Source organism: Lampris incognitus, chromosome 12 (genome assembly GCF_029633865.1).
Source record: "Lampris incognitus isolate fLamInc1 chromosome 12, fLamInc1.hap2, whole genome shotgun sequence".
Lineage (NCBI taxonomy): Eukaryota > Metazoa > Chordata > Actinopteri > Lampriformes > Lampridae > Lampris > Lampris incognitus.
In genome coordinates this window covers 258,335-275,785 of record NC_079222.1, presented here as the reverse complement: position 1 = coordinate 275,785, position 17,451 = coordinate 258,335, and the positions used below count along the sequence as shown (strand labels likewise).

The 17,451-nt window shown below is 46.3% G+C and overlaps 1 protein-coding gene across 3 annotated transcripts in view; it reads left to right on the top strand.

The window, feature by feature from the left end:
• man2a1 (mannosidase, alpha, class 2A, member 1) overlaps positions 1-17,451 on the top strand; it is a 197,357-nt gene that overhangs the window by 65,817 nt on the left and 114,089 nt on the right. For all 3 annotated transcript variants that reach the window (XM_056290632.1, XM_056290633.1, XM_056290631.1), the window contains 2 exons: positions 3,749-3,935; positions 16,544-16,721. In XM_056290632.1, coding sequence (XP_056146607.1) covers positions 3,749-3,935; positions 16,544-16,721 — 365 coding nt within the window. The remainder of the gene's footprint in view (positions 1-3,748; positions 3,936-16,543; positions 16,722-17,451) is intronic.

Below are 17,451 nucleotides of genomic sequence, written 5' to 3'. Positions count from 1 at the left end.
AGACAGGTTTGAGGCAGGACACATGGAAGGAAAGATGAACCCGGAGAGTGCGGGGCAGTTTCAGACGGACCACAGAGGGGTTAATGACTTTGACAATGGAAACGGGACCAATATATCTGGGTGACAGTTTCTTAGCGTCCGATTTCAAGGGTAGATCCTTGGTAGAGAGCCATACCTGGTCACCGGGGGAGTAGTCCGGAGCAGGGGTGCGATGACGATCAGCCAAGCGCTGGTAACGGCCGAAAGCCCTGAGCAGTGCAGCACGGGCTCGCCGCCAGGTCCGACGGCACCGACGGACATGGGCCTGGACAGACGGAACCGAAATGTCCTCCTCCTGAGAAGGAAAATGGGGAGGCTGATAGCCGTAAAGGCACTGAAAAGGGGACAACCCAGTAGCAGACGATAGCAAGGTGTTATAGGCATATTCTACCCAGGGAAGTTGTGAGGACCAAGAGGATGGGTTGGCAGACACCAGACAGCGGAGAACAGTCTCCAATGCCTGGTTGGCCCTCTCGGCCTGGCCGTTGGTCTGAGGATGGAACCCCGATGACAGGCTGACGGTGGCACCGATGGCAGAGCAGAAAGCCTTCCAGACAGCAGAAGTGAACTGGGGGCCACGGTCAGACACTATATCACGGGGAAGACCGTGGACCCGGAAAACCTCCCTGACCAGCAGATCCGCAGTCTCTCGGGCCGAAGGCAGTTTAGACAAGGGCAAAAATGAACAAATTTACTGAAGCGATCAACAACAGTCAGTACAACGGTGTTACCGTCGGAGGCGGGCAGACCAGAGACGAAATCCAAGGACAGATGCGACCAGGGACGGCGTGGAACAGGCAGGGGGCGCAGCAGACCGACACTGGCCCGAGTGGAGGGCTTATTCTGGGCACAAACAGGACAGGCAGAAACAAAAAACCCAGTATCCTCCGTCATGGAAGGCCACCAGAACCGCCTGCGGAGGAAGGCTAGGTTACGGGTTACTCCAAGATGGCAAGTAAGTTTGGAAGAGTGAGCCCACTGCAACACACTAGATTTAACAGCATCAGGAACAAACAAGCGCCCAGGGGGACCGTTACCTGGGTCGGGCTGAGTCTGTTCTGCTGCCATGACCTCCCTTTCAATGTTCCAGGTGACAGCCACAGCCGCAACCACACAGGTAGAGGGAACGATGGTGTCAGATTGGAGCTTGGGCTCAGACTCCTTCCCATGCACACGAGACAGAGCATCGGGCTTGGCATTCCTGGAGCCAGGTCAGTAAGTCAAAGAAAAATTAAAACGACCAAAAAAGAGCGCCCACCTGGCTTGGCGCGCGGTGAGTCGCTTTGCTGACTGGATGTATTCCAGGTTCTTATGGTCAGTCCACACTATAAAAGGAAGCTCAGACCCCTCCAGAAAATGTCGCCATTCCTCCAGTGCCAATTTCACTGCCAGGAGCTCACGATTCCCCACATCATAGTTCCTTTCAGCTGGGGAGAGACGGTGAGACAGGAAGGCACAGGGGTGTGTCTTGCCATCCTCACTGGAGCGCTAAGAAAGGACCGCCCCCACCCCAATCTCAGAGGCGTCCACTTCCGCAAAGAACTGCTTGGTTGGGTCTGGCTGTATGAGGATAGGAGCTGTGGTTAAGCAGTGCTTGAGGGCTTGGAAAGCTGCCTCTGCTACAGGGGTCCACAGGAACTGTCTGGAGTTGGAGGTAAGAGCGGTTAGTGGGGCCGCAACGCGGCTGTAGTTGCGGATGAACCGTCTGTAGAAGTTGGCAAAAAGCACCTGGCTGTGCTGGCTGAGGACCGATTCCTGGTTGGCTACAGCCTGGCAGACCGTGGCCAGGTCTGCGGTGGAATGGTCTGCTGGGTCCACAGTGGCTGGAACGTACTGTCACGTATCTGGATAAACCCAAAAGCAGACGGGACAACCAGGTAAGGAACAAATCAAGTCTTTATTGAAGTGGCAGATCCCAGGAGTAGAGCAGGAGTTGGCTCAGTGGCAGGAAGACTGGCAGGCTGAAGTCCTGAAGAGCAGAGAGCAAAAAATCCGACAGGCAGGCATGAATGCAAAAACTATGAACACCAGAGAACGCAGGTTAGGACCGGGACTGGGACTGGAACTGGACGTGCAATAACCTTTAGGCAACAAACCATGAATGGCTACGTTCCAGTGAAGACTGGTCCACAGTGGAGGCTTCTTAAAGGTGAGGGTGATTGCTTGATGGCCAGCAGGTGTGTTGATTGAAACCATGGACAGGTGTGCCAGAGTGAAGGAGGAGGAGGAGGAGTGAGCAGGTGTCAAGGGAGAGGGGTTGTGACAAATACAAACCCCAATTCCAGTGAAGTTGGGACATTGTGTAAAACGTGAATAAAAACAGAACACAATGATTTGCAAATCCTTTTCGACCTATATTCAATTGAATACACTACAAAGACAAGATATTTAATGTTCAACCTGATAAAGTGTATTGTTTTTTCCAAATATTCACTCATTTTCAATTTGATGCCTGCAACACGTTCCAAAGAAGCTGGGACAGGGGCATGTTAAAACGCTACCATGCAAAGCCAAAGCCATATATCAACACCACCCAGAAACGCGGTCGGCTTCTCTGGGCCGAGCTCATCTGAGATGGACTGACGCAAAGTGGACAAGTGTTCTGTGGTCTGACGAGTCCACATTTCACATTGTTTTTGGACATCATGGACGTGGTGTCCTCCGGGCTAAAGAGGAAAAGGACCATCCAGATTGTTCTCAGCACAAAGTTCAAAAGCCAGCATCTGTGATGGTATGGGGGTGTGTTAGTGCCCATGGCATCATGGGTAACTTGCACATCTGTGAAGGCACCATTAATGCTGAAAGGTACATACAGGTTTTGGAGCAACATATGCTGCCATCCAAGCGACGTCTTTTTCAGGGACGTCCCTGCTTATTTCAGCAAGACAATGCCAAGCCACATTCTGCACGTGTTCCACCAGCGGGGCTTCGTAGTAAAAGAGTGCGGGTGCTGGACTGGCCTGCCTGCCTGCAGTCCAGACCTGCCTGCAGTCCAGACCTGTCTCCCATTGAAAATGGGTGGCGCGTTATGAAGCGCAACATACGACAACGGAGACCCCGGACTGTTGAGCAACTGAAGTCGTACATCAGCAAGAATGGGAAAGAATTCCACCTACAAAGCTTCAACAAGTAGTGTCCTCAGTTCCCAAACGCTTATTGAGTGTTGTTAAAAGGAAAGGTGGTGTAACACAGTGCTGAACATGCCCCTGTCCCAGCTTCTTTGAAACGTGTTGCAGACATCAAATTCAAAATGAGTGAATATTTGCAAGAAACAATAAAGTTTATCAGTTTGAACATTAAATATCTTGTCTTTGTAATGTATTCAACTGAATATAGGTGGAAAAGGATTTGCAAATCATTGTATTCTGTTTTTATTCACGTTTTACACAACGTCCCAACTTCATTGGAATTGGGGTTTGTAATAATAATAATAATAAAAATAATAATTAAAATATGAGCTATTACACTAGGGTTCCCAGCATCACTGGTACTAGGAGTCACGCTGCTTTGCAACGTGTGGCCCCCAGTCCCCTCGGCTTGGACCACTAATACATCAGCACAAAATCAACAGCGTTTCAGCCCTTTGGACTTGAACCCTTAATTACACACAAATACACATACTGATATACACATACATACAAACACACGTCCACGCACTGACCTTGATAAGATGATTGAGATGACGTGGTTTGTGTATTTGTGTGTGCAGACCCTGCCTCCAGCAGTGATATGATGTGTCACATGATGCCATTCTACAGTTATGACATACCACACACATGTGGTCCGGACCCTTCCATCTGCTGCCAGTTTGATTTCCACCGCCTCCCTGGTGGGCGGATCTCCTGCCCCTGGAGGATCCCACCCCAGCCAATCACGGACCACAACATCCGGGAGAGGTAGGCAGCCTTTATTTCAGTCAGCCAATCCCAACTATGTTTAATGGATTTCAATTATTATTATTATTATGATTAGTCGTTCTTCGATAGGAATTTTTTTAGGGTTTCCCGTCTCTGCCGGATGCTTACTGTCATCTCTGCTTGTTTCTCATTGTATTCTTCCTGGACTGCCTCTACTTGGTGTTGTACTTCTTGGGGGTCCGTGATGGTGGTTTCTGTTTGTTCTTCTTCCTCTTCAACAGTTGCTGCTTTCTCGTCTGGTTTGTTGATGTTTAGCTGCTCGATGTTCATGTTGGGGATGCTCTCTCTGATCTTTTTTAGTATGTTTTCGAGTTCCATGTCTGTTAGTCTTTGGTTTTTAATGATGTTGCGCCTGGCAATGGAGAGTTTGTTGGCATCCAGTCTGTCCATGGGGTGTTTTTCTCGCCAGATGTTGTAGGCAGCTTTGGACGTTGATGTTACTGTCGGGTTTAGTGAAGCAGTGTAGAACAGCGTTTCTCAAACCTCTCTTGGAGGACCTCTTGTCCTGCATGTTTTAGATCTCTCCCTGCTCCAGACACAGCTGATTTAAGTGATCAGTTTTGTTATTAGGCAGCTTCGGGAGCTCATAACGAGTTGATCATTTGAATCAGCAGTGTTGGAGCAGGGAGAGATCTAAAACATGCAGGACAAGTGGTCCTCCAGGAGAGGTTTGAGAAACGCTGGTGTAGAAGGCTTCCGTGGCTTCTATATAAGGCTTCTATATACTCTTCCCTAGACCATTTCTGTCCTGTTCTTTTTGTTGCGTTTTCAGTTGTTGTTGTACATAGAAGGCCACTGTGAGGAGTGTCCTCGGTGTGGTGTTCCTCTAGTCTAGTACTTGGTGGGTAGAGTTTGTTCCATGAGCAGACTTTTGGATCCCAGCCTGGTTCCTCACTGGGGACCGCGTGACGACCGATGCGGTGTGGTGATTTAGTTAGTCGTAAGTGCATCATTGTGTTTGATTGTCAGAGCCCCTTCGGCTGCTTGTATTGTTGGCTTGTCCGTGCCACGTGGAGGAGGGGTTGAACTTCTACGGACCTTATTATTATTATTAGTAGTAGTAGTAGTAGTAGTAGTAGTAGTAGTATTAGTATTATTAGTATTATGTTATCTTAAGGGTTTACCGTTTCTGAGCCCTTAAAGGAGATTTTTTATGTGATTTTATGATTTTCTGGGGCTTTAAATTTAGGGCTCTGTTTTCATGAAAGTGGGCACAGGTGCAGACACAGGTGCAGGAACACGTGGGCGTGCCAAATATCTATTTGGTAATGTGGAGACCGGAGCAGCCCTGGCGGAGTGATGAAGAGGTTGGATGAGGATGACTACATTATAAGCAGATGGAGTTGTGGAGGGTTTCCACTTGGCCAATCAAAGCAGCTGTTTTCACACCCTTTACACGCACCACGGCGCAGTGTATTGTCATTTTCCTGACGAGTGAAGAAGGGAAACTATCAGAACCGCTTTGCATTGATTAACTTGGATGTATGAAATCCAGAGACAGTAAATACTTTCCACGTGCCATCTTCCAATTATATACCACATCCCTATCGATATTATATGCCACATCCCTACCGATACCCATCCCTATTGATGTTATATACCACATCCCTATCGATATTATATAGCCCATCCCTATCGATATTATATACCACATCCATATCGATATTATATACCACATCCCTATCGATATTATATACCACATCCCTATTGATACCCATCCCTATTGATGTTATATACCACGTCCCAATCGATATTATATACCCCATCCCTATTGATACCCCATTCCTACTGATGTTATATACCACATCCCTATCAATATTATATACTATATCCCTATCGATATTATATACCCCATCCCTGTCAATAGTATATGCTCCATCCCTATCGATATTATATACCACATTCCTATCGATATTATATACCCCATCCCTATTGATACCCATCCCTATTGATGTTATATACCACATCTGTTGTGGTCCAGACGCAAGGCGCGTCTCCGCCTGAGTCTACCGGCAGGGTTCAATCAGCGCTCGTTGAGAGCGCAGCCACGCACCAGAGGCTCATCGGAGATCAGCGCACCTGAAGCCAGTCTGCAGCCAGCTATAAGAGAGGGCGCTGACGTGCAGTCAGTGCCAGATTGGGCCATCCAGTACAAACTCCCGGAGCTTCTCGGGCTCCGTCTTCCTCGCGTCCCTTGTGTTCCTCGGACCCCTCCCTTGTGCTCCCACGCTGCCTCCCGCAGAACCCCTACTCCTGGACTTGCGCATCACCAGCACGCACACACACCCTCCAGTCAGTTACATTCCTGCACTCAGATGGGCCACGGCTGCCCTAGACCAGAAACCCTCCCTGTCTTCTGATTATGCAGCCTTTTTCGGGGAATTCACGAGTGTGTTCGATCACCCCACTGGTGGCTGTGACGCCACCGCCCGTCTCCACACCATCAAGCAGGGCTCTCGTTCGGTGGCCGAATACACCGTCGATTTCCTAGTCCTGGCCGCAGAGTGCCGTTGGAATGACGAGGCCCTGCTGAGTGCATACAGGCGAGGCTTAAGCGAGGAGGTCAAGGATGGACTTTTTAGAGACTGGCCGGCGACCTGCAATGAGTTAATCGACCTGGCTCTGAAGATGGACCAACGCCTCCAGGCAAGGCGAGACGAACGCGCTCGAGCTCAGCGCCAGTCCCTCACCCCTCCCTGGGGTACCCCCCAGTCACCTCGCCCCCTCCGGAATCCCCAGCCAGCACCAGCAGCTCCGCCCACTCCCTCGCCATGACCACCTGAGCCTGGGGTGGAGCCCATGGAGGTGGTTCGGTCACGCCTCACCGGGGCTAAGCGCGAACAGCGCATGCGAGGCCGGCTCCGTTTGTACTGTGGGCAGGCCGGACACTGTACCACACGCCCAAAAGGCCGAGCTTACTAGGGGAGGGGCTACTAGTAAGCTGCATGACTGCCCCAGAACAAACCTTCCCCATCTCCTTTATTCCCTGCGTCTCTCGCCTGGGGTCAGCAGTCTCTGCCTATCGGCGACTTTATCGACTCTAGAGCCAACGGGAGTTTCATCGATGGGGCCCTAGCTCGGCAGGCTGGCATCAGTCTCACCCCGCTGGAGACCCCTATTGAGACCCGCTCGCTGGATGGACGCGCTCTCTGTCGCATCACCCACACCACTGAGCCTCTCAAGCTAACTGTCTCAGGCAACCATGTCGAGACAATCCGCCTCCTTGTGTTCACTGCTCCCTCCTCACCACTGGTTCTCGGGAGGCCTTGGTTGCAGAGGCATGACCCCAACATCGCCTGGTCCTCCACTCGGATCGTCGGGTGGAGTGTTGCGTGCCACGCAAACTGTCTCCGCTCCGCCTCCTATCCTCCTGGGGCTCCTAAGGCTGAGCCTCCTCCTCCAGACCTCTCCAACGTGCCCGAGGTTTATCGTGACGTTGCGGCTGCCTTCAGCAAGACCGAGGCGCTCTCTCTTCCTCCACACCGCCCCTACGACTGCACTATTGAGCTCCTCCCTGGTGCCCGCACTCCACCCGGGAGGCTGTATAACATCACCCTTCCGGAGAAGAAGGCCATGCAGGAGTACATCACCGACCCACTCGCCTCCGGGATCATTCGCCCCTCCGACTCCCCCATGGCGGCCGGATTCTTCTTTGTTGGTAAGAAGGATGGCACGCTCCACCCCTGTATTGATTACAGACAACTTAATGACATCACGGTTAAGAACCGCTATCCATTACCCCTCATGAACCCCACGTTTGAACCCCTCTCTGCTGCCACCATTTTTACCAAGCTTGATTTACGCAGTGCTTACCATCTCGTCCGCATCAGAGAAGGAGACGAGTGGAAGACTGCTTTCAATACGCCGCTGGGACATTTCGAGTACTTAGTTATGCCTTTCGGCCTCACAAACGCCCCTGCAGTTTTCCAGACCCTTGTTAATGACGTGCTCCGGGACATGATCAATGTTTTTGTGGTGGTTTATTTTGACGACATTCTAGTTTTTTCCCGCTTTCTCAACGAACACATCCAACACGTTCGCCTGGTGTTGCAGTGCCTTCTGGAGAACCGCCTGTTTGTCAAGGCGGAGAAGTGCGCTTTTCACACCCCCTCACTGGAGTTCCTTGGTCACATTGTGGAGGCGGGGCGCATTCGGACCGACCCTAAGAAGGTCGAGGCAGTGTTGGAGTGGCCCAGACCCCAGAACCGGACAGAGCTGCAACGCTTCCTGGGTTTTGCAGGTTTCTACAGGAAGTTCATCAAGGACTACAGCCGCATCGCCGCGCCCCCCTCAGCCCTCACCTCCACCCTCCGCCAGTTTGACTGGACCCCGGAGGATCAGACCGCCTTTACAGACCTCAAGGGGAGGTTCTCTTGCAGAGTATGGGGCACTCGGTCACGCCAGCTTATCCTCAGGATGCATTGTAGGCAACTGATGTGGAAGGCCTCAAGTATCCTGAGGTGGGGGCTGTACAGGGTCCACGCCTCACAGCTGTAGAGGAGAGTCGTGATGACAACTGCCAAGTAGACAGATATTTTGGTGTGGAGGTTGAGGTCTTTGTTTTGAAAGACCCTTCTCCTAAGTCTGCCAAAAGAGGATGATGCTTGTTTAATCCGGTTTTGTATATCCCTGTCGTGTCAGGGCCAGTGTGGCCGGGTAAAGACTGCGGACCCAAAAGCAGACTCAGGGACAGAAAATAGGTTTAGGTGTTTTTAATCAGGAGAGCAGATAACTTAAAAGCCAAACATGGAATTAAGGAACCGATGAGGTAGTAAAAAGACAAACTCAAAAATCATTGGCAATGGTACAGGCAGGGATCCGGCAGATATCCAAAAGGTCAAAAACTGGCAGAGTTCGGTACACAGGTGAGCATGGAAACACAGCAAAGGTACAGGCAGGGATCCGGCAGACTCACGTGGCTAGACAGGCAGAGATTGGCAACAAGGGACAGGGCAGAGCAAAGTGTCCAAGACAATAGGCGGAAACACAATCCAGAGACAGGCGTGGGTCAAAAATCAGGAGTCCAAAAGTAGTAAGCATGAGCAAGATCTCCCTCCGAGCGACGCAACAATCTAGCAAGGAGTGTAGCTCCTGGCGTGGCTTAAAAGGCCATGGCTGACGAGGAGAGTGGCAGCAGGTGTGGTAGAGCAGGAGCTGATTGTTGGTTGTTTCACATGTCTCCAACCAGGAGACAGGGCAGAAGGGAAAACCTGGCCTGGAGTGCACGGAGCAGCACATGCACGCCATGTTGCAGGCTAGTTCGGCCGGACTGTGACAATCAATAATATATACACCATCCCTATCGATATTATATATTCCATCCCTATTGATGTTATATACCCCATCCCTATCGATTTTATATACTCCATCCCTATCAATAATATACGTATATGCCATCCCTACTGATACCCCATCCCTATTGATGTTATTTACCCCAACCCTATCAATATTATATATGCCATCACTATCAATGATATATACTCCATCCCTGTCAATAATATATATGCCATCCCTACCGATATTATATATGCCATCACTATTGATGTTATTTACCCCATCCCTATCAATATAATATACCCCAGCCCTACTGATACCCCATCCCTATTGATGTTATTTGTTGCTCTCCCCGAGGTTTCTTCCTATTTTTTCTCCCTGTTAAGGGTTTTTTTAGGGAGTTTTTCCTTATCCGATGAGAGGGTCTAAGGACAAGATGTTGTGTTGCTGTTAAGCCCACTGAGGCAAATTTGTAATTTGTGATATTGGGCTATACAAATAAAATTGAATTGAATTGAATTGAATTATTTACCCCAACCCTATCGATATTATATATTCCATCACTATCAATAATATATACTCCATCCCTGTCAATAATATATATGCCATCCCTATCAATATTATATACTCCATCCCTATCAACATTATATTTTCCATCCCTACCGAAATTATATATCCCATCCCTATCGATATTATATATTCCATCCCTATCGATATTATATATGCCATCACTATCAATAATATATACTCCATCCATATCGATATTATATACTCCATCACTATCAATAATATATACTCCATCCCTATCGATATTATATATTCAATCCCTATCGATATTATATATTCCATCACGATCAATAATATATACTACATCCCTATCGATATTATATATTCCATCCCTATCGATATTATATACTCCAGCCCTGTCGATATTATATACGCCATCACTATCGATATATATACGCCATCTCTGTCGATACGCCATTCCTATGATGTTATATACCCCATCCCATTGATGTTATATACTCAATCCCTATCAATATTATATTCTCCATCCCTATCAACATTATATTTTCCATCCCTATCAACATTATATTTTTCATCCCTATCGATATTATATATTCCATCCCTATCGATATTATATATGCCATCACTATCAATAATATATACTCCATCCCTATCGATATTATATATTCAATTCCTATCGATATTATATATTCCATCACTATCAGTAATATATACTCCATCCCTATCGACATTATATATTCCATCCCTATCGATATTATATACTCCATCCCTGTCAATATTATATACTCCATCCCTATCGGTATTATATTCTCCATCCCTATCGATATTATATACCACATCCTTGTCAATATTATATACTCCATCCCTATCGATATTATATTCTCCATCCCTTTTGACTTTATATACACCAACCCTATCAATACCCCATGCCTATCGATATTATATACCCTATCCCTATCGATATGATATACTCCATCCCTAATGATGTTATTTACCCTATCCCTATCAATATTATATAACCCAAGCTTATCGATACCCCATCCCTATTGATGTTATTACCCCATGCCTATCGATATTATTCCCCATCCCTATCGATATTATATACCCCCATATCGATATTTTATACTCCATCCCTATCGATACCCCATCCCTATTGATATTATATACCCCATCCCTGTCATGTTATATACGTCATCCCTATCGATACTATATACCCCAGCCCTATCGATACCTCATCCCTATTGATGTTATTTACCCCAGCCCTATCGATATTATATACCCCAGCCTTATCGATACCTCGTCCATATTGATGTTATATACCCCAACCCTATCGATATCCCATCTCTATTGATGTCATTTACCCCATCCCTATCGATATTACAGTGCATCCGGAAAGTATTCACACCCCTTCACTTTCCCACGTTTTGTTATGTTACAGCCTTATTCCAAAATTGATTAAATTCCTTTTTTTCTCATCAATCTACACACAATACCCCATAATGATAAAGTGAAAAAGGTTTTGTAGAATTTGCAAATTTATTAAAAATAAAAAACTGAAATATTGCATGTACATAAGTATTCACACCCTTTGCTATGACACTCAAAATAGAGCTCAGGTTCATCCTGTTTCCACTGATCATCCTTGAGATGTTTCTACATCTTGATTGGAGTCCATCTGTAGTAAATTCAATGGATGGGACATGATTTGGAAAGGCACACACCTGTCTATATAAGGTCCCACTGTTGACAGTGCATGTCAGAGCAGAAACCCAGCCATGAAGTCAAAGGAATTGTCTGTGGACCTCCGAGACAGTATTGTATCGAGGCACAGATCTGGGGAAGGGTACAAAAACACTTCTACAGCTTTGAAGGTCCCGAAGAGCACAGTGGTCTCCATCATTCGTAAATGGAAGAAGTTTGGATCCACCAGGACTCTTCCTAGAGCTGGCTGCCCAGCCAAACTGAGCAATCGGGGGAGAAGGGCCTTGGTCAGGGAGGTGACCAAGAACCCGATGGTCACTCTGACAGAGCTCCAGCGTTCCTCTGTGGAGATGGGAGAACCTTCCAGAAGGACAACCATCTCTGCAGCACTCCACCAATCAGGCCTTTATGGTAGAGTGGCCAGACAGAAGCCTCTGCTCAGTAAAAGGCACATGATAGCCCGCTTGGAGTTTGCCAGAAAGCACCTAAAGGACTATCGGACCATGAGAAACAAGATTCTCTGGTCTGATGAAACCAAGATTGATCTCTTTGGCCTGAATGCCAAACGTCACGTCTGGAGGAAACCAGGCACCTCTCATCACCTTGCTAATACCATCCCTACAGTGAAGCATGGTGGTGGTCGCATCATGCTGTGGGGATGTTTGTCAGCGGCAGGAACTGGGAGACTAGTCAGGATCGAGGGAAAGATGAATGGAGCAAAGTACAGAGAGATCCTTGATGAAAACCTGCTCCAGAGCACTCAGGACCTCAGACTAGGGCGAAGGTTTACCTTTCAACACGACAACGACCCTAAGCACACAGCCAAGACAACAAAGGAGCGGCTTCGGGACAAGTCTGTGAATGTCCTTGAGTGGCCCAGCCAGAGCCCAGACTTGAACCCCATTGAACATCTCTAGAAAGACCTGAAAATAGCTGTGCAGCGACGCTCCCCATCTAACCTTACAGAGCTCGAGGGGATCTGCAGAGAAGAATGGGAGAAATACCCCGAATATAGGTGTGCCAAGCTTGTAGCTTCATATCCAAGAAGACTTGAGGCTGTAATCGCTGCCAAGGGTGCCTCAACCAAGTACTGAGTAAAGGGTGTGAATACTTATTTACATGCAATATTTCAGTTTTTTATTTTTAATAAATTTGCAAAAACTTCTGGAAAAACCTTTTTCGCTTTGTCATTATGGGGTATCGTATGTAGATTGATGAAAAAAAAGGAATTTAATCCATTTTGGAATAAGGCTGTAACATAACAAAATGTGGGGAAAGTGAAGGGATGTGAATACTTTCCGGATGCACTGTATATACTCCATCCCTATCGATATTATATGCGCCATCCCTGTCAATATTATATACTCCACTCCTATTGATATTATATACTCCATCCCTATCGATATTATATACCCCATCCCTGTCAATATTATATACTCCACCCATATCGATATTATATACTCCATCCCTATCGATATTATAAAGCTAAGGTCAAAATTATTAGCCCCTAAGTATGGAACATTTCCCTAAAATTCTGCCCAATGATTGCATCATTCATAAAACTTTACATAGTAAAAGATTCATCAATGTTAAGGCCCTTATTTGGTACATTTTGGAATTTAAAATAAATTTTGAGTTTTGCTTTATACCAAATGTAATGAAATTTGAGGTGGTCAACATTATTAGCCCTTATGTGATTTTTTGCTTTCAAACCACACCTGAGCAACCAATCAGCACTGAACTTTACTTAAGGGACTCCAATGAACAGGGCTAGTGGCACTTGAACACTTGATTGAGAGGGACTACTCTTAAATTCTTGGTAAGAAGTAATTTCATCATGTCAAAAATAGAAGAAATCAGTCTGAAACTCAGAAAGAAGATAGTGGATGCTCATCTTAAGGGGAGGCTATACTGTCATTTCCAAAAGTTTCACAGTGTCTAGAACAGCTGTGCGTTGCATTATTGCAAAGCACAAGGAGACAAATTCTGTTAGAAACAAACCTGGGCACAGTCGAAAGTGCAAGATTTCAAAAACTTTGGTGAGGAAATTAGTCAGAGATGTCAGCAACAATCCCCGGATCTCTGCCAAGATGACTGTTGCTGAACTGACCTCTTCTGGACTTGATGTTTCAAGGAAGACTGTTGTGAGGGCTCTTCATTGTGGTGGGCTTCGAGGTCATCATCCAAGAAAAACTCCATTGCTCACACAGCGACACATCAAAGCCAGAATTAAGTTTGCTTGTGAGCATTTGAAGCATGGGCATGAGTTTTGGAAGTTTGTCCTTTGGTCTGATGAGACTAAACTTGAGGTGTTTGGGCACATGGATGTTGCTTTTGTTTGGCGAAGGAAGGGAGAGGCCTTAAACCCTGAAAACACAGTCGCCACAGTTAAACATGGTAGTGGGAGCATAATGCTGTGGGACTGTTTTGCTGCTTCAGGCACAGGGAACCTTGTTCGGGTGCATGGGACCATGAAGAAAGAAGATTATGTTGACATTTTGAAGGACAACGTAAAGAAATCTGCTGCCAGTCTAGCTTTAGGTCGCTGCTGGGTCTTCCAGCAAAACAGTGACCCGAAGCATACATCAAAGTTGGTCCAAAACTTTTTGAAGGACACCAAAATCAAGGTCCTGGAGTGGCCCTCTCAGAGCCCAGATCTCAATCCTATTGAGAATCTAAGGCAGGACCTCAAGGTTAATGTCCATGCTGGAAAACCATGCAATTTGGATGAGCTGGAACAATTTGCCATGGAAGAATGGGCTAAGATCCCTCAAGAGACATGTGCCAACCTAGTTAGGAACTACCATAAGAAGTTGTTGTCACTTGTGAGTCAGGGAGGGCTAATTATTTTGGCCTTGTCATTTTTGTTTTTTCTTGTTTCAATTCAGCGCATCAGTAAAATATCTTAATCAAGCTTAGTGGAGATTTTGTCTTTGTGCTTTTGGAAGCAATTAAACTATAAACACTTTTGAGTATGGGTTAGTATGGCTCCCTAGTCCAGCCGCGAGATGACCAGAGCCTGGATGAGCACCTGTGCCATCTCGTCAGTGAGGAATGGACGAATCCTCCTGAAGTTATAGAGGCGAAATCTGCAGGAGTGAGTATATAATGCAACGTTTTCAGAAAATGACAGTTGGTCGTCCAGGATCACACCCAGATACCTCACAGTCCGAGTTGGTGTCACCACGGTATTGTCAATGGTGATGGCCAGGTCTCGGTGCAGGCAACCTTTCCCCTGGAGGAACATCAGCTCTGTCTTGTCCAGATTGAGCTTCAGGTGGTGTGTCACCATCCACTCTGAGATGTCAGTCAAGCACGCAGCAATGCGTGTCTCTACTTGTGTGTCAGAGGGAGGAAAGGACAAGATCAGCTGGGTGTCATCGGAATAACAATGGTAAGAGAAGTCATGCGAGCGAATAACAGAACCCAGGGATGTCGTGTACAGGGAGAAAAGGAGAGGACCCAGAACCGAACCCTGTGGAATGCCTGTAGTCAGTCTGCGAGGTTCCGACACAGATCCCCTCCATGTCACCTGGTAGGAGCAACCCGTCGGGTAGGTTGCAAACATTGAGAGTGCAGAGCCTGTGACACCCAGCCCCTCGAGGGTAGAGAGCAGGAACTGGTGGTTCACTGTGTCGAACACAGCTGACAGGTCCAGGAGTACCAGGACAGAGGAGAGAGAGTTTGCTCTCGCACAGTGCAGCGATTCTGTCACTGCAAGGAGGGCCGTTTCTTCGAGTGACCCACCCTGAACCCAGACTGGTTGGGGTCCAGGAGGTTGTTCTGGTGGAGGTACAAAGAAAGTTGGTTAAAGACAGCACGTTCAAAAGTTTTGGATGGAAAGGGTAGACATGTGTGGAGGAGAGTTGCTGGGTATACTGGGAGAAGGATGCTGAATATGGAGCTGCCCGGGAAGGGAAGAGGAAGGGCAAAGAGGAGGTTTATGGATGTGGTGAGAGAGGACATGCAGGTGGCTGGTCTGACAGAGGAAGATGCAGAGGACAGGAAGAGATGGAAACGGATGATCCGCTGTGGCGACCCCTAACGGCAGCAGCCGAAAGTAGTAGTAGTAGTAGTAGCAGTAGTAGTAATAGATAAAATGACTGTAATGTGATTTGATGTGATTTAAACATGATTTACATGTGCTGAGATTTAAATGTAATATAAAATGACCTTAATGTGATTTGATGTGATTTAAATGTGATTTACATGTGCTGATACTTAAATGTAATATAAAATGACTTTAATGTGATTTGATGTGATATAAAATGACTTTAATGTGATTTGATGTTAATGAAACATGATTTACATGTGCTGAGATTTAAATGTAATATAAAATGACCTTAATGTGATTTGATGTGATTTAAATGTGATTTACATGTGCTGATACTTAAATGTAATATAAAATGACTTTAATGTGATTTGATGTGATATAAAATGACTTTAATGTGATTTGATGTTAATGAAACATGATTTACATGTGCTGAGATTTAAATGTGATACAAAATGACTTTAATGTGATTTAACCATGATTTAAATGTGATATAAAATGACTTTAATGTAATTTGATGTGATATAAAATGACTTTAATGTGATTTGATGTTAATGAAACATGATTTACATGTGCTGAGATTTAATGTGATATAAAATTACTTTAATGTGATTTGATGTGATTTAAATGTGATATAAAATGACTTTAATGTGATTTGATGTGAATTAAACATGATTTACATGTGCTGAGATTTAAATGTAATATAAAATGACTTTAATGTGATTTGATGTGATTTACATGTGACCGAAAATAGTTCATTGTAATTTGACATTAATTTAAGGTGCTTTAAATGTGATCAACATGATTTAACTTTGATTTGACATAGATTAGATCCATTTGAACATGCCTTGACATGATTCATTTGAGGTTTGACATAAATAAATTATGTCATCATCATCATTTAACTGCGTTTCAACATGAGTCAAGTGCAATTTAGTGCGAATTATATACAATTTGAACATAACTTAATGTGAATTAACCATTATTGTATCACTGTTCACTGTGATCACACCCTGCCCCCCTCCTGAACCAGGTCCCTCCTTCTGCTGGACCAGTACCGCAAGAAGTCCCGCCTTTTCCGCACCGGCGTACTACTGGTTCCACTTGGAGATGACTTCCGTTGGGCCGAGTCCAGCGAGTGGCAAAACCAGTTCAACAACTACCAGCGACTGTTCACCTACCTCAATACACACTCTGAGCTACATGTTAAGGTAGTATTGATACTATGTTAAGGTAGTATTACTGCTACATTACTGCTACTACCTGCTGAAGTGTTTAGGAATGAAAGTGATAAGTTATGTGTGTGTGTGATGAGAGAATCTCTCTCTTGAAAAATGGTGGTATGCAAGTCTGGGGTATTGGCAGTTCTTTCACTCTACGGGTTTTATTGAGTTTTATTGACTTTGGATCTTTTAACCAGCAAGAAAAATCATGTACTCTTAGCCCCACCCCCCTTCCCCAGTTCAGTGATGGCCGTTCTCTCTTCACATAGGTGGCCTCTTTGGCTCCCTGTTGAAGCCAGTGTTCTTTCCTATCAAGGATGTGCACATCCTCATTCTTGATGGAAAGGCCAATGGCTTGTAGATGGCCTAAGAGTGGCCATCCTCCCCCTTCCAGTGTAGGAAGATGGCGGCGCGAACTTAACGTTTGCGGCGGCCTCACCCAGTACTGTCCATGCAGCGTCTTTGTTTACGTCTGTGTCTAAGTTGTCTTCGTTTGATGGCTGGGAGAACTATCGCTGGATCGGCTGGGAGAGCTATCGCTGGATCGGCTGGGAGAGCTAGCTATCGCTGGATTGGCTGGGAGAGCTAGCGCTGTATCAGCTGGGAGAGCTAGCACTGGATCGGCTGGGAGAGCTAGCAATCGCTGGATCGGCTGGGAGAGCTAGCGCTGGATCGGCTGGGAGAGCTAGCGCTGGATCGGCTGTGAGAGCTAGCTATC